This window comes from Jaminaea rosea, assembly GCF_003144245.1.
Source record: "Jaminaea rosea strain MCA 5214 unplaced genomic scaffold BDZ90scaffold_1, whole genome shotgun sequence".
NCBI classification, from domain to species: Eukaryota; Fungi; Basidiomycota; class Exobasidiomycetes; order Microstromatales; genus Jaminaea; species Jaminaea rosea.
Window position 1 is genome coordinate 1932312 of NW_020289975.1, and position 27356 is coordinate 1959667.

General features: G+C 59.4%; 15 protein-coding genes across 15 annotated transcripts; 8 read left to right on the forward strand and 7 right to left on the reverse strand.

The window, feature by feature from the left end:
• Positions 1-96: 96 nt before the first annotated feature.
• On the forward strand, positions 97-3132 carry BDZ90DRAFT_229729 (hypothetical protein). The gene has a single exon (XM_025505190.1). The coding sequence runs from the start codon at positions 283-285 to the stop codon at positions 3040-3042; it is 2760 nt and encodes a 919-aa protein (XP_025365338.1). The 5' UTR covers positions 97-282; the 3' UTR covers positions 3043-3132.
• On the reverse strand, positions 2826-5382 carry BDZ90DRAFT_22246 (acetyl-CoA synthetase-like protein). The gene is made up of 2 exons (XM_025504529.1): positions 5254-5382; positions 2826-5177 (listed from the first exon to the last, which is right to left on the reverse strand). The coding sequence occupies exons 1-2, from the start codon at positions 5353-5355 to the stop codon at positions 3126-3128; spliced, it is 2154 nt and encodes a 717-aa protein (XP_025365339.1). The 5' UTR covers positions 5356-5382; the 3' UTR covers positions 2826-3125.
• Positions 5383-5785: 403 nt separating this feature from the next.
• On the reverse strand, positions 5786-6951 carry BDZ90DRAFT_229730 (hypothetical protein). The gene is made up of 3 exons (XM_025505191.1): positions 6297-6951; positions 6120-6179; positions 5786-6020 (listed from the first exon to the last, which is right to left on the reverse strand). Exons 1-3 carry the CDS (start codon positions 6511-6513, stop codon positions 5959-5961), a joined length of 339 nt encoding a protein of 112 aa, XP_025365340.1. The 5' UTR covers positions 6514-6951; the 3' UTR covers positions 5786-5958.
• A 221-nt stretch (positions 6952-7172) lies between these two features.
• Positions 7173-9025, forward strand: BDZ90DRAFT_215283 (methylmalonate-semialdehyde dehydrogenase; the record flags this gene model as incomplete). Its single annotated transcript, XM_025504217.1, has 4 exons — positions 7173-7537; positions 7612-7863; positions 7922-8651; positions 8726-9025. The coding sequence occupies 4 exons, from the start codon at positions 7173-7175 to the stop codon at positions 9023-9025; spliced, it is 1647 nt and encodes a 548-aa protein (XP_025365341.1).
• On the reverse strand, positions 8887-10117 carry BDZ90DRAFT_22286 (hypothetical protein). Its single transcript, XM_025504543.1, has one exon. It carries the CDS (start codon positions 10062-10064, stop codon positions 9132-9134), a length of 933 nt encoding a protein of 310 aa, XP_025365342.1. The 5' UTR covers positions 10065-10117; the 3' UTR covers positions 8887-9131.
• Positions 10118-10225: 108 nt separating this feature from the next.
• BDZ90DRAFT_22297 (hypothetical protein) lies at positions 10226-11021 on the forward strand. The gene is made up of 2 exons (XM_025504552.1): positions 10226-10539; positions 10759-11021. The coding sequence occupies exons 1-2, from the start codon at positions 10293-10295 to the stop codon at positions 10890-10892; spliced, it is 381 nt and encodes a 126-aa protein (XP_025365343.1). The 5' UTR covers positions 10226-10292; the 3' UTR covers positions 10893-11021.
• A 311-nt stretch (positions 11022-11332) lies between these two features.
• Positions 11333-13122, forward strand: BDZ90DRAFT_257794 (acid protease; the record flags this gene model as incomplete). Its single annotated transcript, XM_025507999.1, has 3 exons — positions 11333-11771; positions 11860-11952; positions 12020-13122. 3 exons carry the CDS (start codon positions 11333-11335, stop codon positions 13120-13122), a joined length of 1635 nt encoding a protein of 544 aa, XP_025365344.1.
• A 445-nt stretch (positions 13123-13567) lies between these two features.
• BDZ90DRAFT_229734 (hypothetical protein) lies at positions 13568-16773 on the forward strand. The gene is made up of 2 exons (XM_025505192.1): positions 13568-14052; positions 14117-16773. The coding sequence occupies exons 1-2, from the start codon at positions 13640-13642 to the stop codon at positions 16419-16421; spliced, it is 2718 nt and encodes a 905-aa protein (XP_025365345.1). The 5' UTR covers positions 13568-13639; the 3' UTR covers positions 16422-16773.
• BDZ90DRAFT_257796 (hypothetical protein) lies at positions 16532-18062 on the reverse strand (the record flags this gene model as incomplete). The annotated part of the gene is made up of 2 exons (XM_025508000.1): positions 16532-17863; positions 17943-18062. The coding sequence occupies 2 exons, from the start codon at positions 18060-18062 to the stop codon at positions 16532-16534; spliced, it is 1452 nt and encodes a 483-aa protein (XP_025365346.1).
• Positions 18063-19078: 1016 nt separating this feature from the next.
• Positions 19079-19986, forward strand: BDZ90DRAFT_273075 (cutinase; the record flags this gene model as incomplete). Its single annotated transcript, XM_025508787.1, has 3 exons — positions 19079-19258; positions 19342-19499; positions 19567-19986. The coding sequence occupies exons 1-3, from the start codon at positions 19159-19161 to the stop codon at positions 19984-19986; spliced, it is 678 nt and encodes a 225-aa protein (XP_025365347.1). The 5' UTR covers positions 19079-19158.
• A 908-nt stretch (positions 19987-20894) lies between these two features.
• On the reverse strand, positions 20895-21822 carry BDZ90DRAFT_216408 (hypothetical protein; the record flags this gene model as incomplete). Its single annotated transcript, XM_025504268.1, has 3 exons — positions 20895-21179; positions 21252-21490; positions 21570-21822. Coding segments are annotated over 3 exons (777 nt in total), but the record flags the coding sequence as incomplete, so codon positions are not given.
• A 1002-nt stretch (positions 21823-22824) lies between these two features.
• BDZ90DRAFT_257799 (hypothetical protein) lies at positions 22825-23484 on the forward strand (the record flags this gene model as incomplete). Its single annotated transcript, XM_025508001.1, has 2 exons — positions 22825-23053; positions 23141-23484. 2 exons carry the CDS (start codon positions 22825-22827, stop codon positions 23482-23484), a joined length of 573 nt encoding a protein of 190 aa, XP_025365349.1.
• On the reverse strand, positions 23141-24696 carry BDZ90DRAFT_229738 (mitochondrial carrier). The gene has a single exon (XM_025505193.1). The coding sequence runs from the start codon at positions 24606-24608 to the stop codon at positions 23625-23627; it is 984 nt and encodes a 327-aa protein (XP_025365350.1). The 5' UTR covers positions 24609-24696; the 3' UTR covers positions 23141-23624.
• Positions 24697-24837: 141 nt separating this feature from the next.
• BDZ90DRAFT_277174 (hypothetical protein) lies at positions 24838-25528 on the forward strand (the record flags this gene model as incomplete). Its single annotated transcript, XM_025508981.1, has 2 exons — positions 24838-25188; positions 25277-25528. The coding sequence occupies 2 exons, from the start codon at positions 24838-24840 to the stop codon at positions 25526-25528; spliced, it is 603 nt and encodes a 200-aa protein (XP_025365351.1).
• A 17-nt stretch (positions 25529-25545) lies between these two features.
• Positions 25546-27291, reverse strand: BDZ90DRAFT_229739 (FMN-linked oxidoreductase). Its single transcript, XM_025505194.1, has one exon. It carries the CDS (start codon positions 27255-27257, stop codon positions 25620-25622), a length of 1638 nt encoding a protein of 545 aa, XP_025365352.1. The 5' UTR covers positions 27258-27291; the 3' UTR covers positions 25546-25619.
• Positions 27292-27356: the final 65 nt, after the last annotated feature.

A 27356-nucleotide genomic window follows, 5' to 3' on the forward strand; every position in this document is an offset into this window, starting at 1 on the left:
CTTGTTCTCTGTGGGCACTCCCCCATGACTAGCGCGTCCCCCTCGGCGACTTTTCACGGGCGTCACGCCTCCACACTTTGCCTCAATTGCCGCTTTCTTTGCCATCGAACCAACACCCCAACTCATCCCCGCAATCGAACGCTCAGTCGGCGTGTGAGAAAGAAAGCGCCACTAGCGCACGACAGTCACCTCTTCGACGTGGAAAGTAGCCCCTTAATTACACATATAGCCACAGAGCAGCAACGGAACTTCTTCTCGTTCTCCCCACCTCAGTTCGCCACCATGTCGTCGCCCACACCCGCGACATCCTCCCCGCCACCCTCTTCCTCCAATCTGTCCGAGTCCGATGCCGACCTCGAAGAGCTTCAACGCGCCGTCCTCGAGATCCCGGATAGCGATGATGGCCAACTCGGAGGCGAGGAAGAGGCAATCGAGATACTAAGCACCGCAACGACGGATTGGGATCCCTCCTCGCCCTCCCCTGCGGCTCCTATCCAAGACCTCCCACCGGGCAGTGGTCCTCTAGTCGGCTCTGGACCTCAAGGAGAGTGGGAGCTCTCCGACTGGTTGCGAGCTTCAGAACAAGGTTTGGGAGCTGCCTCATCCGCCTCGTCGGCAGGCTTTAGCGTCGCGAGGGGGGTGACGAGCTTTGGACTTACAATGGCCAAGCGTTTCACTCAGCTTGCCGTGGCACTCCCTGCCCTCCTCATCGACTCGGCCAATGGCTCCGTTCCCGGCTCAGAGCAGGCAACATTCGGTGCCTTGGCTCACTCGAGTGTTGGGGGTTTCTACGACTTGATCAGTACGTTGGCGCTGGGCGGTATCGATATTGGATCCGCCTTGACTTCCGCCGGGCTGGGCGCCGCTTCGAGTGGCGTGGAGGGGACGAGACGAGCGCTAGGATCTGAAGTCACTCGATCACTCGGGCAGTTCGCTCAGCTAGTCAAGCGCGAATGGAACGCGCAAGGCGGCTTTCTCCCTCCCGGCGGCTTGCCACCATTCGGCCTCACGGGCGTGACGCGAGCGCTGCTGGTGTGGATCTGCATTCAGATGGTCACGCGCCGCGAATACGAGAAGGGTATGCTCAAAGAGCTGGGCGAGATTGACGCAGTCGCTATGCGCAAGGAGATCGAGCACGAGCACGAGCAGGAGAGACAGAGGACGGCGAGGTTGAATTCGGTCCGCATTACGGCTGCATCCGTTGGGCCGAATGGTGAAGTGATCGGTGCCGAAGTGGGAGCGGGTAGTGCCGATGAGTCGAGCACAACCACCTCACCCACTGCGACCTCTGTAGCGCCACTCACTGACCGTGAGGCCATGGCTGGACTACTGCGCTACTCTTCGCTCGTCCTGGCCGTCTACGGTGGCACAGCCCTGGCATGGCTGGGCGCCCTACCCAAGGAGCAAGCTGATGCTGCTCGCGTTCCTCGGCCTACACCAGCATCACAAGGACTGCGCGATAATGGCCCTTTACCCGCCGACGGTCTGACTCGGGAGCAAGATGAGGAGCAATTCCTGCGAGCTGCGGCTATGATGGATCTCACGGAGACGGAGCGGGAAGAAGAGGAACGAAGATTCGCAAGGGCAGGCAACAGGCCCATGGTCGACAGCTCTGGCCAAGTCATCTTCGACGCCGGTGATGTGCCCGGTGCATTCACACCACGAGCCGCGGCGCCTGGAACCCCTGGATCATCTGCGGCAGCCGATCCCTCGACCTCGACCACCACTGCTTCTGCAGCCCCGAATACAGCCACAACAACGTCCGCGTACACGTATCTCGGCCTCCTCTCGGGCGAGCACGACGAAGAGCTGTTCCATCGCGTCAGCCAGCTTGATCCTGAGCACGTCCGCCCAGGCTCATACCAGCCACACCGGGATGACCCGCCCGAGCAGCCGCGCCCTGCAGGATCTGTTGCTCGTCCCAGCCAACCGCGCTACTACATCGTCACCGATCACAAGGCGCAGAAGGTCGTGCTGGTGCTGCGCGGCAGTCTCTCCCTGGGCGACATCGCTGCAGATTTGACGTGCGAGAGTCGCGAGTTCACGTTCCCAGGCTCGAAGGAAGAGGCTTCTGCCACAGCTGCGACGTCCGCGGCAGGTGTCCCGTTCCCCGCCACCGACGCCTCAACATCGATGCACAATAGCGCTGCGCAGCCCGAGCCAGCACGACACGTCGTCCATGAAGGCATGTTCGAGACATCCCTCCTTGTCGGGTCGCCCGGCGCACCCGTGCACCGAGCGGTGCGTCTCGCACTGGAGGCCTCCCCTTCGTACTCCCTCGACATCACCGGCCATTCCCTCGGCGGCGGTGTGGCGTCAATTCTCGCCATCCTCTGGGCGGACCCCAAGACCTGCCTCACCACCTCTGCTTCCGGTCTCCCCGCCGGTCGTCGCTTGCACGCCTACTGCTACGGCTGCCCTGCGACGATGAGTCGCGAGCTGGGCGACATGACAACGGCGCTCATCACGACGTACGCCTACTCGTACGACCTGGTCTGCCGCCTCTCACTCGGCTCAATTCTTGACATTCGCAACGCCTCGGCCTGGATCCTCTACGAGGACCAAGAAGCGCAACGACGCGCCGCCTCCACTCCTCAACAGGATCAGCGCGGCTTTGACCCCTCGGATCGCTCTACGCCGATGCGAGTCGCAACTGTCATGCGTCGTGCATTCGAGCATCAGGCGGGCAGGCTGGATGGAGACCCCGAGGCGAAGGCTGAGATGGAGCGAGACTTCTTGGCGCTAAGGAGGACGCTTGAGGCGAACATGCACAACGTCCACCTGTACCCTCCCGGGCAGGTGGTTTACCTGTTCAGGGAGGGGGATCTACTCCAGAGCCACTTTGAGACGGAGATTGCGGCGCCGGTGAGCGAGGAAACTGCGGTTCCCGCCCCTTCTGTAGCCAAAGCTACGGATAGGCAACGGGCATTCATGCTGCGTGGGAGGAGAGACAAGGTCTTCGATCAGATCGTCATGTCGAGGAAGCTGCTCAGCTGTCATATGCCGCAACATTATGACTTGGCGCTGCGAGGGCTGGAATGAGGGTTAGAGAGAGGGGTTGAGGGCAGTATCACGACGCGGACCTTCTCCTTGCATGCAATACCATTGATGAGATTTCTTTGAACCTACAACTTCGCCTTGACACCATCTTGAGCATCATCGCCCCTCTTCCTAGCAAAGAATGCCTCGATTTCCCTCTGCACCACCGGTATCACCTCTGCATCCTCAATAGTGGGCGGCACAGGAATGGGCGAATCGCCGTCAGCCTCACCGGGTGTACCCTTCCTCGCTGCATTCTCTACAATGGCGCGAATCGATCTTCTAAGCGTCTTGCCGCTGCGAGTCTTTGGCAGCTTGGCGACGAGGACGATTGCGGAGAGCTGTGCGATGGGGCCGATGTCGGCACGAATGTGCTGATTGATGGACGATAGCATCTCGGAGGCTTGAGCATCGCCGCCATTACTGGAGGAGGAAGCGGCGACTGCTACGGCGAAGGGAGTTTGTCCCTTCATCTTATCGGGCGCGCCGATGACACAACTCTCGATCACACTCGGATGACCGCTGACCACCTGCTCGATAAGGCCTGTGCCGAGACGATGTGCGCTGACTTGTATGATGTCGTCACTCCTTGCACAGATCGTAACGTAGCCTTTCTCGAAGAAAGCTGAATCGCCCGTGTCGAACCAGTCGCCCTTGCCCTTGAATCGATCCCAGTACGCTTTCTCGAAACCAGCTTCGTTCTTCCACAGTCCGCCGAGGAACGAAGGAGAGAGTGGAGATGCCAAGACGAGGTTGCCCATCTTGCCGTCCTCGTAGATTTCGCGTCCCGCATCGTCGACTATCCGCAGCGCCATTCCCGGTAAAGGCATGCCCGCAGCACCGGCGCGTACGGGAGCATGACTGAATGCGCTCGAGAGCATCAAGGAGGATATTGGGCTGCCGCTCTCGCTACTCCACATATTGTCTATGCACGCCGTTCCAGGTGCTGCCACTTCCTTGAGGATGTCCGAGAATTGGCGGACGAGCTGAGGCTCGCTCCTCTCCCCCGCGAGGAAGGTGGCGCGTAATGTACTGAGATCCACTGTACGCATGAGGGAAAACTCAGGGTCTGATGCACGGACAGAACGCAAGGCGGTGGGCGCGCTGAAGAAGTGAGTGACGCCATGCTTTGCGATCGTACGCCAGAAGATGGAAGCGTCCGGGAGGGTGGGCTTGCCCTCGAAGATGATCGACTTGGCACCGATGAGGAGAGGGCCGTAGACGCAATACTGCATTCCAACAACCCAGCCGTAATCACTGGTTGTGAAGATGGTATCGTCCTTGCTCATACCCCAACTGTGCTCCATGACGTGCCTCATCTGGACCGCTTGGCTGTTGAGTCGTACGACACCCTTCGGCGCGCCTGTTGTACCCGACGTGTAGACGATGTACAGTGGATCTTCGGCTGCAACTGGGTGGCAAGACCAGCACTTGCTCCTACCATCAACGCCCCTGCGCACCTTGTCCATCTCGTCATCCCAGTCATACCACTTCTGCGAAGCGTCGGGCGTGGGCGGGGTATGCTCGCGGATTGTGGTGCGACGCAGGAACAAGACGCCGGCAGCTGGGCTGTGTCCCGAAGCTTTGATGGCTTCGTCGACCATTGGCTTGTAAGGAACTGGACCCTTTGGCTCGAGACCACAGCTGGCAGATATGACCAACTTGCAGCCAGAGTCGAGCATGCGTTTGCCCAGTTCCTTTCCGGCAAATCCGCCAAAGACGACGGAGACGACGGCACCTACTCTTGCGGCTGCCAGGATGGCGAAGGCCGTCTCGACAATCATGGGCATGTACACGATGATAGTGTCTCCTTTTCGAATTCCACGCGCCTTCAACACGCCCGCCAAAGTCTGGACCTCCTCGAGTGCCTGGCCGTAGGTGACGGTGCGGGCTGGCTGCATCTGCCATGGCAAGGGCGAGACATGCTCGAAGGCGATGCGATTTGCCAAAGCTGGATCGTATGCGAGGTGTGATGTGTGAGGAGAAGGCGTGACAGGCCTAGCGAAGGGGTTCTCCGTAGACTCGCGGAGGCAATGGCGGTCAAGGCAGTTGAAGGCTGTGTTGAGCTCGCCATCGGGGAACCAGACCTTTCCATTGCGAGCATAGGTGGGGTCGTGACGAAGAGAAGGGCCATATGCCTGGCAACAGGGGAGGATACAGTCAGAAGAGGATCCTGTGTGCGCTGGCAGCTGCAGGCGCCATCGTCTGTCTCACCTGAGTAGGACGCTTGTGCCAATGGACAGCCTGAGCAGCCTTGAGCCAGAAGCCCTCACGATCTTCGATGGACTGCTTGTGGATGGCTTGCTGAGGATGCATCCTGGCGGAAGTTGATGGGAATGAGAGGGAAAGAATGGGAAGGGCGAGAGGAAGCTGAATGCCGCTTCCCCGCTTCCCCGCATCGACGCTTCAATTGCCGTCTTCTCCGCATGACCTCGTCTCGCATGGGCCACCTTGGTCGCCACGTGGTGCGGTGACGCGGTCAAGGTGTGAATCATTGTGGTCAGCGGGACATGCTCTTGGCGGGCAAGTAACGCTCAGTGAGGCTCGGGCAAGTGAGCTACACGGCAATTTACGGGGTGCGACGGGTAAGATCGAGCTGTTGCCTTGCCTTCCTTTTACGATGGTATCTGCGGTCAACGTGGAAGATACGATGGCAATTGCGCCCGTGTTGGACATTGCAGCTGCGGAGTGGTAACTGCATGACCCTGCTGATGAAAGGGTTCGCAATTGGAGCTACCCTGACCTCAATATGCCGCTCTAAAAGCGAGCATTGAATCGCAGCAGTGCATGAGGCTACTGACAAGTAGATGGGCGGCACTCAAATGAGAGCAGGGTAGAGAATGAACGTGCGTGAATGACAGCTCAGCTGCGGCTGGAAGATTAGGAGGATGAGTAGCGAAATCCATCCTCGAGCTTGCCCTAATCGTCGAGAACAAGTGCGCTCCCTACATGGACACAGCGCACTGGATTCCTCTGGTCGGCTAGAAGGCGAGACGAAGGGATGTGCAGAAAGAGTGGCGGTAAAAGGCGGTAACGCTGGTGAGCAACGACTCGGGATGCCGCACGACTCATCTTCTCACCGTCTGCGATGCAGTCACCAGCTTGGAAAGCATCCGTCACGCAATCATTGGAACAGTCGTCTGCAGAGCGATAACGGTTCAAGTTCAGTCAACATCTCAGATAGAAAGTGAGCATCTCCGCGCGCTTCGTATGAGGCGGTGAGCCATCACGACGCGTATGGCACTGTCAGTGCTCACCGGAGTTGCACGTCCTGTCTACGATGACAGCGCACTTGAAGCTCTGACAGTTGGTAAGAGTTTTGTTCCCAATGGCGTGGCCGTAGATCTTGTGGCCCTTGCCAGTGCAGTCCCACGAACCGAAGCACCTTCCCAGGAAAGTGGCCTGCGCTACGAGGGACCAAAGAAGCACAGAGAGCATCAAAGCCGTGCCGGCCGGTTGCGTGGGCGGGAGCATCTTCTGCGGAGGCGTTGGGAAAGGATATGTCGTTTCAAAGGGGGCGATATTGGCACTTCACGCAATCTGGGATCTGTCGGTGTCTGTGAAGGGAGGAGAGTCAAAGGAGGACAGTGGGAGGAGGTCGAGCCGCAGTCTTCGTATCGAGACTGTCCAGAGCGAATGTGAGAGAAGACTGTGGGCACGACATCCAGTTGCGGTCGTGGCTTAATCACCTGCGGTGGTACCTCTCCTCGGTCACCCTTCGGCACATTTCGTGCCTGACCAACCATATCGAGAAACCAACCATTTGACGCCCATTGAGAACGTTCTTTGGAGTGCTGAGAGCTTGCACACAGCAATCACAAGGCTTGCTGTGCGGCGCGTAAGTGCTCGCGGCAGGACATATGATGCTCAAGATAAGTGCCGGACGTCCAGCATGGCCTTTGATGATGCGTATCATTCGAAAATGCAGGGTGTCGCACGTCTACCTGGTTGTGAAGTAGAAAGCGAAGTTGCTCGACTTGATCAACGCGGGGCTTTGTCTGGCTCGCCGGCGCCTTGCCGAGCCGCCGAGTTCGGTGCGGGGCTCCGTGCGGAAGCCACGGCAAGGGAAGCCGCCCTCGTCTCACCTTTCCTTCCATTCTCCTTCATCCTCACATCACCGCGCCTCGCCCATCATGCTAGCCGCTCGCACCTCACGCTCCCTAGCGGCTTCCTCGTTGAGGTCGATACGCAGCCTACACACCACCTCGACTGTCGCAGCCCTCGGATCACTCGCAGCGTCCAAGGCAAAAGAGGTCGAGTCAAAGTGGAGCGGGACGTCGACGAGCGGTGGGACGACCAAGAACTTTGTCAACGGGGCCTTTGTTGATAGCAAGGCAGACCGATGGATCGATGTGCCTGATCCAGTGACGCAGACGGTGCTGAGCAAGGTCCCCGAGACGAGCGAGGCAGAATTCAATCAGGCAGTCAAGAATGCAGAAGAGGCTTTCCCTGCGTGGGCGGCTACCAGCATTTTGGGCAGGCAGCAGATCATGTTCAGGTGAGCGGATGGTGCGGCGGTGAGGGAGAGCTGCCAGTCAGCTCAAGCTGACCCATTTCGCCCCCACGCGCCAGGCTTCAAGCACTCCTCCGCGATCACATGGACGACATTGCCAACTCCATCGTCCTGGAGCAAGGCAAGACCTTTGCCGACGCCAAAGGTGACGTGCTCCGCGGTCTGCAGGTGGCCGAAGTCGCTTGCGGCATCACTTCAACGATGCTAGACCAGCGCATCGAGGTGTCAAAGGATATGGACACGCACACGAGGCGGCAGCCACTGGGTGTGACCGCCGCCATCTGCCCCTTCAACTTCCCTGCGATGATCCCGTGCGTAGCAGCCGCAATCGATGAGCGCAGTAGGTACTGACGTCCTGCTATCTTGCAGCCTGTGGACTCTCCCGATGGCGACCGTCACAGGCAACACTCTCATCCTCAAGCCTTCCGAACGAGTCCCCGGTGCCTCGATGATCATCGCCGAGCTGGCACAACGAGCCGGCCTGCCCAAGGGCGTCTTCAATGTCGTTAACGGCTCCTTCGACACGGTCAACCGCATCTGCGACCACCCAGCCATCAAGGCCATCTCCTTCGTTGGGTCAGACAAGGCAGGCTCGCACATCTACCATCGCGGTACGGCCAATGGAAAGCGCGTTCAGTCTAACATGGGCGCCAAGAATCACGCCGTCATCATGCCAGATGCGAACAAGAATCTTGCGCTCAACTCGATCGCGGGGGCTGCTTTCGGTGCTGCAGGGCAGCGTTGCATGGCTCTGAGCGTTGCCGTCCTCGTAGGAGAGGCGCAGTCTATGCTGCCGGACCTCATTGAGCGAGCTAAGGCCCTCAAGGTTGGCAGCGGGTTTGACGAGGGGGCCGACTTGGGCCCGCTCATCTCGCCGCAAGCCAGAGAGAAGGTGATTCGCCTCACGAAGAGCGTCGAGGAGCAAGGCGGGAAGATCTTGCTTGACGGGACTGGATACCAGAGCCAGGACTACCCGAATGGCAACTTCGTTGGACCGAGCATTGTCGAGGTCAAGAAGGGCATGGATGCATACGAGCAGGAGATCTTCGGGCCTACGCTCAACGTGATTCGTGCGGACACGCTGGATGAGGCGATCGAGGTGAGCCATAGCAGCCAGCCGTGCAGAGAGATGTCACCGCAATCTGACCTCACCTTTTCCCCTCGCCAACGCAGATCATCAACTCGAATCGCTATGGCAACGGGACAGCCATATTCACGACGAATGGCTCCACGGCGCGAGCATTCGAAACCCGCGTCAATGTCGGCCAAATCGGTGTCAACGCCGCCATCCCCGTACCGCTTCCCTTCTTCAGCTGGTCAGGCTCCAAGGCCTCCGTACTCGGCCAATCGCCGTCTTTCTACGGTCAGCACGCCCTCAGCTTCTTCACGACGACCAAGACGATCACCAGCTTGTGGAGGGCAGACGACGCGACGGACACCAAGGCGAGCGTGGCCATGCCTACGATGTCTTGAGGATGGGAATGAATGGAATTCGTATTGTCTCTGGTGTGGGGCGCGTGCGCTAGTGAGGCTGTGACGTGCGCATGTTCCCTCAACATTCCTGCTGCCATGCCCTTTCTTAGAACACGAGCGGGAACATTGCTTTCCTTCCACGCGGGTACTCCTTTCCGAACTCCTTCTTGTAGTTGCGATGCTTCTTTGCCGCCCAGATAGCCATCTGCCCCACCGAAACTGCCGAGAAGAGAGCCGCAGCGGGCGAGGCAGTAAGGATGGTGATGCTGAGCCAGGCAATCGTCTCAAAGAGGTAGTTGGGGCACGAAACAAGCTCAAAAGCGAATCCTCGCGGGATCTTGCGTTCCTTGCCTCCAGCGCTACGCAGAGAACGCAGGATCATGTGCGAGCGGAAGTTGCCCAGCTGAGCGAGCGTCCAGACTACGGCACAGCCTGCGATGAAGGCTGGGTTGGCTTGAAGCGTTCCCCGAACGGCCTGCTCGCATAGGTTGGGGTGGTAGATGGCTCCCGCAAGGAGGACCCCGGAGAGGACCCAGTAGTGGGTCGAGTTCTTGAAGATGTTGAACAGCGGCATCGTAGCGGCGGAGAAGCGGTGCACAAAGACGGTTTCGACCTCGCGCTTGAGGTAGTGCAGCACAATGAGGCCCATTGCAACCTCCTGGACTGCAGAGGGCTGCCACTTGCTGCCGTAGAGGCGAGGGGCAATACCGTAGAACCAGAGAGGGTGGATGAAGAGCGGGCCGAAGTACTCGGTGAGAAAGACGGTGCGCCAGGCTACTTGCGGCCCAAGGTCCTTGACGTAGAGATCTGAGCCTGAAGAGACGTTGACTTGCTGGGCATCATCGAGGAGAGGCTTCTTGTCTTCGTTGGTGATGCGCTGGCGCGAGGGAGTGAGCTTCGGGACTTTGCCGTGGATTTCAGCCTTGAGGGCGGCGAGAGTGGGTGCCGAGGAGAATGAGAGCTGGAGTGGGAACGGAGAAGACGTCGCCTTGTCGGCAGACGGGAGGTTGCGATTGTGCACCTTGATAGTGAAGGGCATCTTTGCGGCTGAGCAGGTGAAGATGCTTGTGGAGTGAAAGGAAGAAGCTGGCTGAGCAGCCGGAAGACGCACGGCTATTCTCGTCTGCCACGCGAGCCGGAGACGGTGGGGGGCACGGCGAGCGGGAGTGGAATCAAATTTCCTGAGCTCAGTCGAGAGCACTCCCAGCCACTGTTGCCATCCATCCATCTCCTCTCTTCAACTTCACCAGCCACCCTCCTCATCAGCATGGCAAAGTCACTCCGCGCCCGCTCAAAGGTTGCGGCACGTAACGCAAAGCGCTACAATGACAAGTCAGACTATGCCGTCGTCCAAGCAGCCCGCCTAGCCCAGACGTCCGGCAGGCTCCAGGAAAAGAACAAGCATGGCAAGACCGTCGCAGAGGAGGATGCAGACCAGCTCGAGGGCACTCAAGACGACGAGAAGATGGCCGAGGAGCCATCAGAAACTGATGTGACAGGTGCTGAGACAAAGGGTTGGTATCCATTTGTGGCATCGAGTGGCGAGCACGCCGAGGACGTGATGTGGGCGCTGTTTGGACTCTGCGATCCAGATGACATCCGTGCCGGTGATGACGAGGTGGCGGTGGCGAAGCAGCTAGAGCGCCTGCTTTCGTGATACCCAGACCAGTACTTTGAACTCGTGCTCACCTCACGCTTCTCCTACCCTGTCTCTGCCCATCACCTCCTTCAAGAAGACGGCGCCGAGCCCAAGAAGATCTCAACCTCGGGCACTAGAGAGTCACGAAGAGAGACTTGGCGCAAAGCAAAGGGATGGAAGCCCAAGCAAGGCACCAAGAACAATGGTCGTACCAAGCGGAGGAGGTAGGCTAGCTCGACACGCACTCACTTAATAATTCCGCCGCGCCACGCGCTACCCCCGTATTCCCTGCGGCATCCATCGTCATCCTCGGGCTTCACTTGGAATTGTATCTGCAAATCCAACCGAACCACCCATCGACCTCTGCGCTCACTACCGTGCCGTGCGCCGTGCGCCGTGCCGACTTTGTTACGCACCGCCGAGCTGCGCGCTTGCGGCAACTGATTGATTGCATCAACCATTGATGACCCGCCGCTCGCTCTTCCATGCCCGCTTTACCAGTTCACGAGGGCCCGCGACGACGGCCCAAGCAATTAGCCCCTTGTCCACCGCCGCAATCTCGCTTTCTCCCCTCCTACCCACCAGACGCTTTCCTCAAAACACCGAAACCACGCTCTTTTTGCCCTCTCTCCTTGCCCACGCTACCACCACAACTTCACGAAGTCATCATGCGCCTCTACCGACTGACAGCGCTCACACTCCTTTCCATCTCACTGTCCTTGACGCTGGCCAAGACCCCCACTACCTCCTCTGATCATGGCTTCGTCGTCCGCAAGACGCGCAGCCACGCTGAGCTCGCATCCCGCCTTGACTTCAAGGCTGCTGAGGACACCGCCAGAGACGTCGTTGGCGATGTCATCAAGGCCGTCATCAACGAGACTGTAGGCTTTGTGGCCACTCGCCTGTCACTGAAGCACGTACCCGTCATCGACAAGCCCAAAGCCAGCGACAAGAAGCTCATCCACGCTTTCAGGATGACGACGCCTAACGGTAGAACCAAGTACCGCGTCCTACCGAGCGGGGGCGAGTTTCGTTTGCCCATTACCATTGGCGGCAAGTCCTACGAGCCCTTGGCTGACACGGGTAAGCGCACAAACGGGCCAGAGGGTGATCGCAGCCGCCGTGACACCGCTCACCGTTGCCTCCTGCTTTCACCTCGTTGCCCCTGGGCCCTCGCTGCTCCGCCGTCACACAGGCTCCTCGGACATTCTGCTTGACTCCAAAGCTGGCTACATTGGGCCACCCGAATCGAACACTGGCAAGCGCTTTCACGCCGCCTACGGAGGGGGTGAGTAGAGGAAGTAGCGTCGAGTCCGAGTCGCATTCCTAATCCTTGGTCCCATGCCCTGCACCAGGCGCCGATGTCCAAGGCGACATTTACCTCGACAATGTCACAGCGCTTGGCATCACAATCCCCAATCTCGCCGTCGGCAAAACAACGACGGGCTCATTGATCGCAGAAGACCTCAAGCCACCCCCTTCTGGCGTCTTTGGTCTCGGTTACGACGGCAGCTCTACCTTCTTTCTGAACACGGGCGACAAGAGGCTCGAGCCCTTCATGGTGCGAAGCGTCAGAACTGGCTTGCTGAAGCAGTTTGCGATCGACCTTAGTACCAAAGGAGGTAGCATCGACGTCAACTCTGCGGTGAACTCAGCGGGCGTTGGGTTCACCAACATCGGTGAGGACGGCTACTGGTCGCTCTCCGGAACCATCAATGGCCAAACTATATCGGGTACCATCGACAGCGGTACCGATCATATCCTCGGCCCCAAAGACGATGTACTCAAGCTTTTCAAGGCGATGGGGCTGCAGATCATCGAGGATGACGTCGGTAACGTCGGCGCACACGTCGGCTGCTACAAGGGAGCGACCCTGGATTTCGTCTTCGGCTCGGCAACGGCTACGGTGACGGGCCCGACAAGCACGACACCGCGCGAAGAAGGAGGCTGTGTCTTGTCGCTATTTGGCGTTGATGGCCTCACCGACTGGATCATCGGGCAGCCCTTCTTCTTCAGCACCTACACAGTCTTCGATCCTGTCAACAAGCGCATCGGCCTCAAGTCGAAGCAGCCTTCGGAGAGCGTTCCCAGCACCGCTGGTACTCCTCAAAATAGCACCGACCCCACCAACAACGGAACTACCACTGATACCGGTCCGACGACGAACACGACGGTGACCAACCCTCCTACCGACACCACCAACACCACCAACACCACCAACACCACTGGCACTCCGACGATTCCGATTCCCACCGTCGGTCCTCCTAGCAATAGTACGACGACCGTGAATCCTCCTACCATCCCAAGTCCTGCAGACGACCCGCACCGGGTCGCTATCCCCAACGGGCCTTGGCCAATCGATCCTTGCCACGGCGGATCGTGCAAGGAAGAGCAGCCGAAGAAGGCGAGCGTACTTAAGGCCCCCGGCCGTTGCCCTAGCAAGCATTCGCGCTCCTAACCACTCATAGTCCTGGCTCTGGCTCCAGTAGGCATTCGACTGTCATTTCCCCCTCACACGGCCCGCCGATATTTCACCATTCCCAACAGACAATCTCCGAGCCCCGTACTCGTATTTATTGCTCTTCTCTGCCGTCACAGACCCTCATAGAGAGGCGCGTGCTCGGTCATTGCGTCGCCCGCCATCCTGCTCGCGCGTCTTATTGAAAGCCCTTATTTGCCTTGTCAATGCCAAAACCCTTCGCAAGTCTTGTTATTTTGTGACCATCATGAGGAGCTTGCTGTTCGCCTCGCCTCGCCGCTTCGCCGAGTCGTATGCGGCTCGGAGGATTGGCGCGCCTGGCTGCGCCATGACGAAGGCGGACCCAACTCAACTCGCCCGCGCTGCAATCGCCGCCGCGGCCGGCCTCTATCCAAGCCGCGAGTCGCTAGGGACCTGCGACCAACTTCTCCGTCTGGCCCTACGATCCCCCTCCATCGTCATCATCATTTACCCCCCATCATAATTCTCGACTGCAATGGCCCAGGCTGGGCCTAGCAGACTCGGCGGCAGCGAGCCGCCAGGCGGTGGGCCCGCTCCTTTGATCCGGCTCCGCTCCAAAGCCCCGCTGCCCCTCTTCACCTGCCCTCACCCAATCCCTGCGGCCTCTTCCACAATAGGGGACAGCCTCAAGCTTTCAGTACTCCGCCTGCTCACGGGAGAGGTCAATGAACGATCCTCCACTGCGCCCATGACAGAGTCCGAGCTTCTCAAGCTGAGGACTATTCACGGCTGGCGAATGGAGATGATTGCATTGGAGCTGCGTCAGAATGTCTTGATTGCGCCCGAGACGAGGGATAGGATCGGCGAAGGGGTCGAGGATGACATGGAGGGGTTTGAGCTAGCCGACGATGCGGACTGTGGGCTATTGGAGGCTGACGATGAAGTCTTGTGAGTGTCGCAAGTCACACTAGTAGCATACAGTCGCGCTGACGCCCCGCCTTCCCGCTATCAGGATCCGCCTCAAGCCGGCATTCAGCCTTGCCGACCTTCACCTGCCCACGCTCGCCGCCAACCATCATTACGCTCTACCAGCTGGAGCCCTCACACGAGCAGGGACCCTTTCCAGCCCACCTCCGTACTCCCAAGTCAACGTCAAGCGCGCCGCAGAGCCATCAAGCCATAGCTCGAGCGTTCAGGGGCAGCCTAATGTCAATTTCCACGCTCGCCAATGGCGAAGCTATGCAAATGGACCACGAGTGGTGACGGCAGGAGCTGTTACCAATTCTACACCCGCTGAGATCAAAGAGGCAAAGAGAGCTGCAAGAGCTACGTCCAATCCAGCATTGGCTGGTCCATCACGGCCGCTCGGCCTGGGCATGGGCGTTGAGCCTCCCGCGGCCATCCCATCTGCGACAACCTACAAGCAGCCTCCTGCCAAGCAGCGCAAGTCCAAATCGACCAGCGTCGATCAAGGCCCTTCTGCTCCAGCGCAGAGCAGTCTAGTCCCACTTGTCTCACCGCCCCTTTCCGCAAACACACCAGCTCCTTCGTCAAGTGCTGCGGCTGCGCCGCCTCCGCCTCCTGCTCAGCGCAAAGCCAGCGCCTCCAGATTGGCTCCCATCAGAAGCGGATCTGCAACAGACCGCAACGCCTCGGGAGCCACCCCTCCCTCCCCTGCCACCGCAAGCCACTTTGCCGTCGGCAGCACGTCCAACGGCAGCACAGGCGGCGGTGCGGACTCAATGCCCCTCACCGCTCTCGTCATCGGCCCAGGCGTACAAGGTACCGTAGGGCGAGGCTCGAATGCTGCAATGGGTCATGCCGGCCCCGCGGCACAGGCAGGCAACGGGACTCCATCGTCCTCTGATGTGGCAGGCGATTACGGCAACGCCAAGGCCTTTGCGAGCTTCACGGCTGCAGGTGGGGAAGTTCAGCATCGCTCCAAGCCGCCGAGAAGGCAATCCTCCTCGCATAGTACCGCGGAAGACAAGAGAAAGGTATCCCAGCATGGAAGGACGAGGAGTCAAGAGGTAGCCGGAGAGGAGGGCGGCGACGCTGGTGAGCCGGCAAGAATGGCTGTCGAGGCAGCACAGAAGCGGGCAGCGGCGGCGAGGGCGGCGCTACAAGCTGCAGCGAACGGAGGGTACGGCACCGAGTCGTCTGCGATTGTGAGCAGCCCCGACCCGTCAGCTCAGAAAGAGACGGTCGCCCCTCTATCCTCTCCACCTGTCTCGCCGCCTGCACCTGTCCCGAAGGCCTCGCGCCCCGCAGGCGGCAAAGAGCGCAAGGCCTCTTCTTCATCAGCCAACAAGCCAAGGCGAGAGCGCGTCGAGCTACCCGAGCCGCCTGTCCTCCCACCTATAACCAACTTGGCGCCCTTCCCTGGAGCGCAGGGTGAGAGACAGCGAGAGACATTGCCTCCCATGCCGACGCCTGCGGACGTGGGAAGGGGAGCACCAGCCCTGGGACGCAAAGAAAGCTCGAATAGAGGCGTTGGCGAAGTTCAAAATGGACATGCGCCCCAGAGACGACCTACGCTTGACGAACGTTTGCCCTCCTCCAGCGATGCCGGTACACCCGGAGCAGGCACGCCTACGCCCACGACATCACGCTCTGTGTCGCCCGTCGTGGTTGCGCGACGTCCTTCCGGCAACGGCAGGCTTGCCAGCACGGGCGCTGAGAGCAATGGTAGTGGCACATCCAAGAAGGAGGGTGGTACGAGTCGTTTGGCTAGGCTGGCTGCGCCAGGTCTGGGACTCGGTGGATTTGGGAGGAAGAGTTCCAAGACAAGTGTGCCAAAGGCGACGGCTGATGAGGACGCGAATGGCGACGGTGGAGTCGAGGAGCTTGCCTCCAACCCTACCGAAGTGCAGCTTCACGACGCCGACAGCCATGCCAACGGCGTCGAGTCCTCCGCGATTGCAAGCCGCGAAGACGACACGCCTCCCTCATCCGCCAAACTCAGCAAAGCTGAACGACGCTATCTGGACTACCAAAAGCAGCAGCAAGCCGAAGTCTCTCGCCAACAAGCAGCAGAGCGCGATCGCCTCGCGGCTATGGAGCGGGAGAAGCGTGAGAAGCGCGAGAGGAGGAAGAAGCGCGAAGAGGAGGAGAGGGAGCGTAAGCAGAAGGAGAAGGATGAGGTCTGGCAGGAGATCAGAAGGAGAGCGGCTGTCGAGAAGGAGAAGGAGAAGGAGAGAGAGAGGGCCGCCAGACCCGGAGGAATGGATAGGAAGCAAAGTAGTGCTAGCGGGGTGGTAGCGGCTGCCGAAAACGATGGTGGCCAAGGTGAGCCTCTGAGCGGCGGACGATCGTAGGGGACGATGATGACGATGGGGATGTGGTATTTATGTGAAGATTTACAGTGATGACCTATCAACGGAAACGCTCTTTCATGAAATGTACAGTACTCCGTCGCACGCGACCTTCAGTTCTTCTTTCTCCTCTTATTCGCGCCTGGCCCATTGCTTCCCTCCTTCTTTCCCCTCGAGGCTCCAGGATCGGCACTCCCGTCCCTCTCCTTCTTCTCCTTCTTGACAGCCTTGTCCTTGCTCGCCTTCTTCTTGGTCTCTTCCTCTTCCGCCTGCCTGGCCAAGCAGTCCGAGCAGATCCACTGCTCCGGCAAAGGTGGGTGGACTCCCACGCAATCGAGGTGGAACCACTCGTAGCGGCAGTTTTCGCTGTCGCAACCAATCATCTCGCCGTAGGAGATCTTCTGGCAGAAGCAGTACAGCGTCTCGTCGCGGTCTTCATCGCCTGCTGCGCCGCCCATGTCTCCAAGAGTACCGCCGACGCCATCGTCGAAAGCTCCTGCGGAACCGCCGCGACGAGCGAGGCTGGAGTCGTCATCCCCGCCGGCTCCCTCATCGAAGGCGGAAAAGACGTTGGAGAGGGCAGAGTTGCCTACGACACTACCGCCGCGAGCCTTGTTGCCTCCCAAACCGGACTTGCGCGGTCGACCAGCGCTGCCTCCTGATCCATACGTGGCTTGCGAGGAGCCATAGCCGCGTGAGGGTGAGTCCGCACCAGGGGAACCTGCCGCGCCTGGCGTAGTGCGCTCCAACGATGCACCACCACGTCCTCGTGCTGGTGTGCCAACCAGTCGCGAAGAAGAGCCACTTGCGGCCGCAGGCGATGCCATACCACCTAGTCCGCCCTTGCGCTTCATGCCGGCTGGCTCATCAAGTCTCGCTCCTACACCGCCTCCTGATCCGCCAATCGCTCCAACCCCTACGGCCCCGGGCCCACCTGCACCAAACGCAGCTGCGATAGCCCCGAGAATAGCGCTTCCCTGCGTTGCAGAGCTGATCGTCGAGCTCAATGGATTCAAGCCCGTAGCCTGCGCTACGTTGCTCCTCGCGACATTCATGACGGGCTCGCTGACTTTATCGAAGGTATCCTGCAGCCTTGCGGTATGCGCGTGAATGATGCGCCACAGGCGTTGTGCTAGTGCTTCCTTTTGCGACGAGAAGTCGTCAACTCGACGATACTCGTGCTTGATGCGGTCTAGAAGACGGTCTGCGCGCTGCTTGTCTGCGTCCGTGAAGACATTAGGCCCTGAACTGCCGGGCTGTGTTGGTGATGTAGGGGAGGTAGCGCCATTTGGGGCTGATGGCAAAGAAGGGCCGCCGCCGTTGGCGTTGTTGGGTGCTGATGTACCAGCGGCTGTACCCCCAGCAGAAGCTGGTGCGCCCGGACTGCCCTTGTTGAGGAGCTCGCGCAGCTGGCCTTCCCTTGCTGCGATTTTGGGTAGGAGGTCCTGATGGTAGCGTGACGGCGACGATAAATCGAGTCGGTCAGGTTTGGATCGCACATCTGCTCTCCACTCATGTGCTCACCTGAACTTTGGCATCCTTGTGCTGAATCTCCTTCAAGATGTGGGTGACCTCGTGGGACACATTGTCGAGCGAGGCCACGTACTCCTGACACACGGCGGCGATCTCAGCCGGGTCCTCCATTGCTGGGGGTGAAGAAAGGAAGAGCGCAGCCTCCTCGGACTCCGCTGGTCAAATTCGATGAGCGTAGTGATGGGTGACGGCCTTACAGACCAGACTCGAAGACGGCTTTGGCCGAAGTACGACACTTGGGTGTGCCTCCCTCCAGTCGAGTCGAGTCGAGTCTGATGGATTGCGGATCGCGGATGAAGTGGGATGAGGCAAGGCAACAAAGATGCAGGCCCGCAACCTCGAAAGCGAGGCTCAGGCCGACTGGGCGTGTTTCGTATCGGCCGGATCGGAAGGGAATTCCAAAGTTGCCAGTTGCAACCGAGTCTCCATTCGCCCTGGCGGCTGTTCCGCCTTTTCGCCGGCATAGAGCCTACAGCGACGACGAGTACCGCGTGCGATTCGCTCGGAGCCCGCCGTCGCCCTCGCATGGCCGCATAAACTCCTTGATATGCTTCCCGGACTCTCAAGTACGTTTCATTGATATTGTCGAAGAGGAAGCAGCGATTAAGCGACGGGAAAGATGGACGTCGAGGCTCGTCAGTAGCACCCTTGAGCCCTTGCCTCCCGGACCCTCCGAAAGGCAGAGTACCTAGAGCGAGGTCATGAGGATCGTGAGGCAATGTAGCAACCAACGGTCGACCGGCCGGCGCAGGGCGCGCTAGGATTGATGCGGCCGACAAGGACGTCAACTCAAGCTCGGTCTCGCCTCCGCACCCAGAAATATGGTTGACCGACGGCAACGCGGCGTTGCTTGTCATCGTCGGACAAGGGCAAGACAAGACCCAGACGCCAACTGGGTCGAGCCAGAGGCCGACGACAAGAAGCTGCGTTGCGTTGCGTAGAGCTTGTTGTTCCAGACAGCGCTAATGTACGCCAACGTGCGTACGTGCGTATCGTGCCGGCGTCGTGCGTGTCGTGCGTACCGCTGAGGAGAGGAGAGAATCAATGACTCTGGGTATTGCCATCTCGGGTACCTCTGAGATCAAACACGACGGAGCGAATGGTGTGTCACGCCGATTCAGGGAAGGCATGATGTGGTATAAAGGCGGCCTCAGCTGGATGGAGAAGTCGATTTGCCAGCAACCTATCCACGCCCATCCTCATCGTCATGATCGCGTCCGCCCTCCTCCAGCTCACTGTCCTCGCCACTGCTGCCTTTGCCGCTCCCGTCCAGGAGCTCAAGGAGCGTGCCGGCTGCTCTGCTTACAGTGAGTTCGAGACGCGAGACCAGTAAAAGGCCTGTCACACCCATGTGCTGATGCAACTTGCACTTCGCCCGCTGTCGCGCCAGCCATCATCGACACCCGTGGTACGGGCGAGCTCCAAGGCCCCTCCGCCGGGTTCCGCACCATGAACTCGCAGATCCTCTCGGCCATCCCAGGTGGCAAGGAGTACGACACCGTCTACCTTGCTGACTTCTCCCAGAACTCGGCGATGGGCACCACCAACGTGAGTAGCAAGCGCGAGTCCTGTTGACAGGACACTGACTCTACACCGTCCATCGCCGCCTCAACAGATCGTCAACCAAGTCCAGAACACGCTCCGCTCGGACCCTTCGCACTGCTTCTTCCTCGAGGGCTACTCGCAGGGAGCTGCCGCTACCGTGGACGCCCTTCCCAAGCTCACCGGCGCCAACTTCGACGCAGTCAAGGGCGTCTTCCTCATCGGCAACCCGCGCCACAAGCCCAATCTCGCCTGCAACGTCGATGCTTCCGGTGGCAAGACAACCGCTGGCGCCTCGGGACTGGCAGTCATGCTCCAGACGATTCCGGACAACTGGGTCAGCAAGACCAAGGACGTCTGCCTCGTTGGTGACGGAGTATGCTTCACAGCCAGCGGCTTCGGGATTACGCCGACGCACCTGACGTACCCAGGTAACTCGCAGGTCCAGACCATGGGTGTGGCCTTTGCGAAGCAGGTGTTGCAGGGCTCGTAGATGCAGGATCGTCGCAGGTTTCGTAGACGCAGGAGCGTTGCCGTGGGAGGAGTTGCGAGGATCGTTGACACGGTGGGAGAAGGGCTCTCGCTTGCTCATGTATTGAGACGCCAAGTCGGTCCAGCATCTATGCGTGCTTTGGAATCGTCCGTCGGAAGCTCCGTCGAGCCACTGCTTAATCTTATCGTATCGCACGGCAATTGCCCTGTTCTCCCGCGCGCGCAGCATGAAATGTGACGAAGCTTGTACGCGGTCACTGATTGCTGGCCGAAGATTGACAGGCCACCGGTGACAATCTCCATTATTTACCAAAAAGAAAAGAGTGGAACGTGAGGCAGCACAGTGCTGACTGTCTATCAACCACGCTGACCAGTGGCTTTTCCCCAGAGGCTACTGATGCCGCCAGCAAGCGAGTCAGTGATGCTTGCCCCTCCTGTGCCCGATCCAGCAGCCCCGCTGAGCCGTACACTGCCATTACCGCTGCCGCCGAGTCCCAATATTCTCGAAGCTTTGCTGCCCTGCCTCACCGAGCTGTACCCGTTGCCTCGCTGCTGGGCTCGATGATCTGTTCGATCCCTGAAGCCGCGTAGTGACGAAGCTTCATCGTCTGAAAGGGAGCCGCGATGACTGCGTTCTTCGCTAGCCCACGCTCGAGCTGCCTCGTCATCCGCCTCGTCGTCTGTGAGCGCGTCCTCCTCCTCGGCCTCCCCTGGTTCGCCATTGCGCCCGCGTCGATTGACCCCAGCTATGGCACCGCGCATCCTCACTGGCGGAAGCTCATCGTCATCGTCCGAGTCTTCTCCTGACCTTCCCAACAGCGTGGATCGGCGGCCAGCCTGCCCTTCGTCGCCTTCCAGTCGCACGCTTCCGACTTGTGGCGCCTCCCCCTCTTCTAGCGGATTCCTTGCTGCCCCACTCCTCTTTCTCAGCACTACAGGCACAAGCACGGCCACACAGACTCCCCCTAGCAAGAGCGCATTGCGCCAGGTGAACAGATTGAAGTCCGCAGGCGAGGCCATCTGGTCCAGCTTCTCGCCGATGGTGACGTGGATGACTGAAACGGCAAAGATTCCACAGAAGGTGGAGAACCAAAACAAAGGGATGCCGATGCCCAGGTGTGGCGCAAGGATGTTGACGATGTTGTGCGGAGGAACGGGCATCATGCGGATGACGATCAGGTACGAGAGCATGTCCTGGTGCGGGAGGAGGGCAGGGAGACGGTCAACTCGATTTCTGAACGGTTCCTTGCTAGAGTGCGAACTCACGTCCCTCTGCCTGTCCAGCACCTCTTTCCAACTGTCGACCCTCCTCTTCCAAGACGGGATAGCGTGCAGCACCTCGCCCAGAAATTTGGAAATGAGGTAGCAGATGGTGGCTCCCGTCGCCACAGAGGCGCATACGACGGGTAGGGCGAGGGGGACACCCCACATTGCGCCGGCGAGGATGGACATGTACATTGATCCAGGGATTGAGAAGGCTTGGAGGAACATGTAGACCATGATCCCTGACGGCGAGGCACGGGGAGAGACGGAAGTTAGCTCGCTGAAAGCAGGCTGTTTTGAGCGGAAACACTCGAATCTCACAGCAGAGCATGACCCTCCCGAAATTCTCGTCTTTGTACCTCTGCAGGACAGAGTTGAGCGCCTTGAGCTGATCGAAATTCTTTGGGATCTTGAATGCGGGCTTGTCCTCATCCTCAATATCCGGCAGAGCAAAATACAAAGTACCGCCCATGATGACAGCGCAGACGACAAAGAGGATGGCCAGCTGCGCAAATGCCCTTACGACGATGCGTCTTCGCTCGACGGAGGTTGCCTTTGACTGGGCTGCTTGCATCTCGGCGTCGTTGCTGGAGGAGCCCGGATTGACGTGCACGACGGATGGATTTTCTGGGTCATTGGAGCCTGCAGAGGAGCCACTGATGCTTCCGCCGTCGTTGTTTGCCTTGCGAATAGTCCGCAGCGTATGGGACGAGTAAGATGAGCCGTTGTCGTCTAGGAAGTGCGGGCCTGGAGGTGGAGAGGGGGCTTTGGTTGGGAAAGGATTCGTCGTCGCAGAGACGCCACTGGCCCCACTGCTACTGCTGACACTGCCGTGACGGCCATGTAGCGTTGAGGAGGCTATGTCGCCCTGCAGCCCTGCAGCTTGGCCTCTGTCGGACGACGTTGCCATCGATGTGGGTGAGCCCCTGAGATTGCGGGGGTGGCGGTACGCGGGGAAGCGTCAAGATTTGAGGGAAGGAGGGATGGGAGGGAAAGGTTGAGAGAAGCGGTACAACAATGCTCCGCCAGCCTCCAGTCTAATTAGTAGTCAAGGTGGATATGGACAAGATGATGAGCGCTTGTAATGGTGCTTAGGGACGAGTGGGCAAGTGAGCGGGCGCCGTCGACGCAGCGGGCCTCGCCAGCCCCGGAAACGCCACGCGGGAATCGGACAGAGACCCTCATGCGTCTCAGCCGAATCCTGCAGCGACGACAATGAATGAGAAGCAGCCTCGTCTCAACACTGGTAGTCAGACAAGATCAGACAGTCGCTCATGCGATCATGGTGGGTCCTTTTCTCAAAGGTCAGTTGACCGCTGCGTTCCGATGTGCTATCGAGGTTTGTTTGGGCCTTGATGTCAGTGAGCTCGCAATACGCTCAATCTGGCACGTCGCAGAGGCGACAAGGCGGGCGGCGACTTGCTGCCCATTCCCACGACGAGCAGCCCGAGTGGAGGCGTCTCGACTGAGATGCAGGCGACCGCACGGTGTCCACCTTTCCATCACTCCTTCCTCTAGCCCTATCCTCTCATTCTTCGACCCTCCCTTTCCTCACCGCCCGCTGTCACACAGCACGATGCAATCCCCAGCCGACGAGATCCCTGGCGTCGTCAAAGCCCTCGTCGAAGCCCCCACGCCTGACGATCAACGAGCAGCCCTGCAGCGCTACTTCAGCCCAGATGCATCCTTCGACCATATGCTCTGTGCCGTCGCTTCGGGCCCGCAAAGCCGTGATAATGGGGTGTTGCCCATCTATTACTGGTTGAGGATTATGAGCAATTCTAGCATCAGGATCGACAGTGTCGGTGAGCATCAATCGGGCGGGGGACAAGAATGCGTTCTATTCTAGCTCTATGCGAATCGCTGACATTCCGCCCTCCTCACTTGCTCAGCCTTCGACCAACGCAAGAACAAAGCCTACGTCGATGCTGCTCAGACGCTTCGCCCAAATTTGTTCCCTTTCTCGCTCTACACGCCCACAGCCCGCATCCTCGTCGTCCTCTCCCTGCACAAGGGCGCGGACGGCCTCTTCTACGTGCATCGCCAGGAGGACTTCTACGAGCCTCAGGTCATCCCCGGCCAGGTCATCCCCGGCGGACATACGGTGGTTTTGGCCATCAAGCTGTTGATTGGCGTCAACTGCTTGGTTCTGGCGTGGATCGTGCAGACTTTCCTTGGCTTTTGGAGACCAAGTAAGAGGGGCATCAAGGGCGGGAAGCTGGTGAATGGGCGATAAGTCCTGGGGGATGTCGGCCCATTGTATCGTTTCGATTGGCTCTTGATGATTGCCCCGTGTATCGCTGCGTGCCTTTCAGCGGGGTTTCCATGACCTCTGCCGTCTCTATGCTGGTATATATCCACTTCTCGTTCGCCTTCTCACCATCCCCACTTTGCCAAGCTTCCCTTGGTCGCCTCATACACGACGAACAGCGTCGCATTGACGGGGATAGCCCTCAGCACCGTCGGGCCTACGCCATGCCAGAATGCCCTCCATCCTCCCTCCCTCCAGATGCTTCTTGCAGCCGCAACCACCCCCGTACGATGATCCGTAGCCTGCACGCGCGTCTTGATGCAATCAATAGGGAAAGTCGAAACCCACGCCACCACACCCGCTAGGGCACCAGAGAAGGCCAGCTCGACATTGGACAGCTGCGGTGCCTCACCACCAGGAAGGGGCGTGGCATCGTGCGTTGAAAGGAGCAGTCGGTTGAAGACCTCATAGCAGAGGAAGTACGGGCCGTATCCGACGTCGCGCAGGCAGGTAGCTCCCAGGCCGCGATATAGGGCTCGTAGGCCTCCTGAGGTCCACAGAGCTTTTGCGACGCGTAAAGGGTGAGGCTTGGCTCCTTGGCCGGAGTAATCGAGCTGCTCCCGAATCTTGACTAGCTCGACTGGGCTGGTGATCAGTGCTGAGGCGAGGCCGGAGGCGGCGCCTGCAAGGAAAACGTGGGACAAGAGCAAAGGAGATGATGCTGATGGTGAAGAGGTTGCAGGGGCTGAGCTTGACTGTAGTGTACGTAGAGCGAGCCCGTAAGACCCAAAGATGCAAGCATTCATTGCTGCTACTCCCAGCATGGGGGAGGCCACCCCCTTGAAGAGGCCAAAGAAACGCTCGTCTCGCACAATGATGCGGTATGCGTCCATTGCCGAGCGGTAAGTGGGTGCTGAGGAGATCAGCGGCGTGGTGACAGAGGGAGACGTCACCGCTGCAGCCGTCGTCGTCGGACGAGCATGCTGCGCTTGGAGGCGCGTCTTGATGGTATCGAATGGCTGGCCAACAAGGACCGACGCCGCTCCTCCTGCTGTTCCTGCCAGGAAGTCGACAATGGCTGAGGGTGAGGATGAGACATCGCTGGCCATGATCGCCTCGACCAGCGAGGACACAATGAAGCTGAGAGGAGGGAATAGGGATGATGCCAAGCTACAGAAGGCGGCACGACGGAAGAATCGGCGACTTTGACCTCGGAAGACAAGGCACCGCCAGTCCGCCTCTCCGACTTCGACTGGATGCGTCTGGTCCACGCGACCTGGGAGCATCTTCCTTCTTCACCTCCCCACACCGTCCATCTCATCTCTCCTCACCGCAACAATGGCCAAAGGAGCTTCGAAGAAGATCTCCTCGCAAAATGCGGCCTCTCTCACCCTCCTACTCCGTGGCTTCTTGCTCAGCAACCTGATTCACATCCTCTCCTACACTCCCATCCTCGCCTCAGCCCGGTACAGGCACAGCGGCGCCTATAAGTGGGATGTGGCCAAGTACGTTCTCTCGGAGGGGGTGGCGCTCGCCATCGGTCTGCTGATGAGGGATATGGCCAGCAAAGGGGAGGATTTGAATGCCGAAGGACTCACGGCGTTGCTGTGGGATGTCGTCTTCGTTACGTGGTTCGTACATGTAGGGACTGCGCTTGTGTGGAGGCGGTTGTGGTGGTTGTATGCCGTGGTGAGTATGCGAGGTGACAGGCCTAAGTCGAACTTGCCTAAGTCGAACTCGTATGGCTCACACTGCTCACCCCACCTCGCCATCGTAGATCCCCTTGTACGGCATTTTCCTGGCGTACAGCAAGGTTCTAGTGCCCTTCATCTTCAAGGGCTCTGACCCGCTCGCCGGTCTCTTCGCCTCGCTGCGAGGAGGCAAGGGACCCAAGCAAGCATCGACGGCTCAGAACAAGGGCAATGCAGCTGCGGCTGAGCCAGGCTTGAGCAAGAGGCAGGCTAAGCTGCAGGCTAGGGCGGATCGCGGTGATCCGAGGGTGCAGAGGAGGGAGATGCAGAGGGGGTAGCCGTGATAGGACAAGCTCTTCATGCGCGCGCATCGCAACTTTGCAAATGCATCTGGATATGAGTTATGTGACATTGAATGCGCACCGGCTTCTATTGCGCAGGCTGCTCGACGGCGGGGTCCTCGCCTCCCTTCTTCGCCTCATCCGCCGCGTTCTCCTCTGCCTTGCCTGGCACGACTCCTTCCGCAGCAGCCCCCGCCACCTCTCCGTTCACACTTACCTCTACCGCCGCCTCTCCTTCATTCGCTTGTGCGCTCGCCCTCCTCTCCTGTCTCTGCGCCAATGCCTTCTCCAGATCGCCCATGACATACTCCTTCCAGTCAGTCTTACACCTCCCCACGTCAATCCTGCCCTTGTACCTGTCTACCGCACACATCTCCTCATTGGTCTTTGCCCTCGCCACCCCCTCCTTGACCTTCAAAATCTCTTGACGCGTCAAAGCTCCATCAGTACCGCGCCTCCCTCCACTGCTGCTATTCCAGTCGAGCGTATTGAGGCAGTACTTTGTATTGCCCGACTGATTGTCAAGCATGACCGCGTACTTGAGCCACTTGGGCACAATCTCGTCCACGACGCAAGCCATGTCCCCCTCCCTGAAGCAAGAGGGGTTCTTCTCCGGCCCTCGTGCAAGCATGGACGAAGTGACCTTTCCATCCTTCATAATCTGCTGCGCCTCCTTCCACGACCACGAGTCGCCATTGTGGCATACGGGCATCTTCCCTCCCGTCTCCTCGCATACCGTATCCACCACTTCAGATATGCGATTGAGCAGGGCAGGCTCTCGTGGTCGCATCTCCTTGGTGCGGCAATGAATCGTAATGGCATCTACTGCGCCCGTACGACAGATTTGGCGAATGAGGGCTTTTGTGGCTTCCTCGGTGGGGAGAAGGCGAAGCTTGCAGGTGACGGCGACATGCGGCGGGGCAGCGCGACGCATTGCGCGGAGGATATCGCAGAGCAGGTCTGGGCGGGGCAGAAGACCAGCACCCATTCCGCCTGTGGTGGAGAAGTTCTTGGGACAGCCGCAGTTCAGATCTACGCCTGCTACATCATCGTTTTGCGTTACAAGCTTGACTGCCTCATACGCCCAAGCGGGGGTGGCGCAGCCCAGCTGAAAGATGACGTAGGGTCGCTCGACGGGATGAGTAGAGAAGACAGATTTGCCGTCCTTCATGAAGTGGACTGCCTGGGTTTGCGGATCCACAATGCGCTCCGAGCCCATGAGGGCACGGTCGATGATCTCGGGGCCCCAGACTAGGTCTGCGCCATACTCGAGGGAGAGGAGGCGCGTGGGGAGTGCACCGATGCGGACCATGGGGGCGAGAAAAAGGCCGTGACGATAGTTGAGGAGCGAAGTAGATTTGGGGAGCTCCGAGGGGAAGTTGGAGGGGTCGTACGACGAGACCAGCTCCGGTGGGAGGGGCTTGCCTAGGCGAGGGCCATTGGGGAGAGGTGGGGCTGCTACGGAGGCAGATGGACCTGCGGCAGCCGGCAAAGCAGAAGATGAGGCCTGCGCCTGATGCTGCTGCTCACTGCCCGCTTTGCTCTCATCATCGTCAAGCCTCTGCCTCTTGAACGGAGACTCGCCAGAGGGCGGTGACTGCTGGACGACGCTCATGGCCAGCTGGGAGGCGGTGGTGAAGTGGGAGCAGTAGAGATGACGAGAGATTGGAGATGCTCGGGGTGTCGTCGAGCGTAGTAAAGGTGCAAGAGCGAGGGGCAACCTCATGCAATGTGTTGGCGGTGGAAGGCGATGATGGGACGGAAAGGAGATTGGCTCGTCTTGAATTTTGGTTTCAACCAACCTCAACCTCAAGCGCTCGCTGCG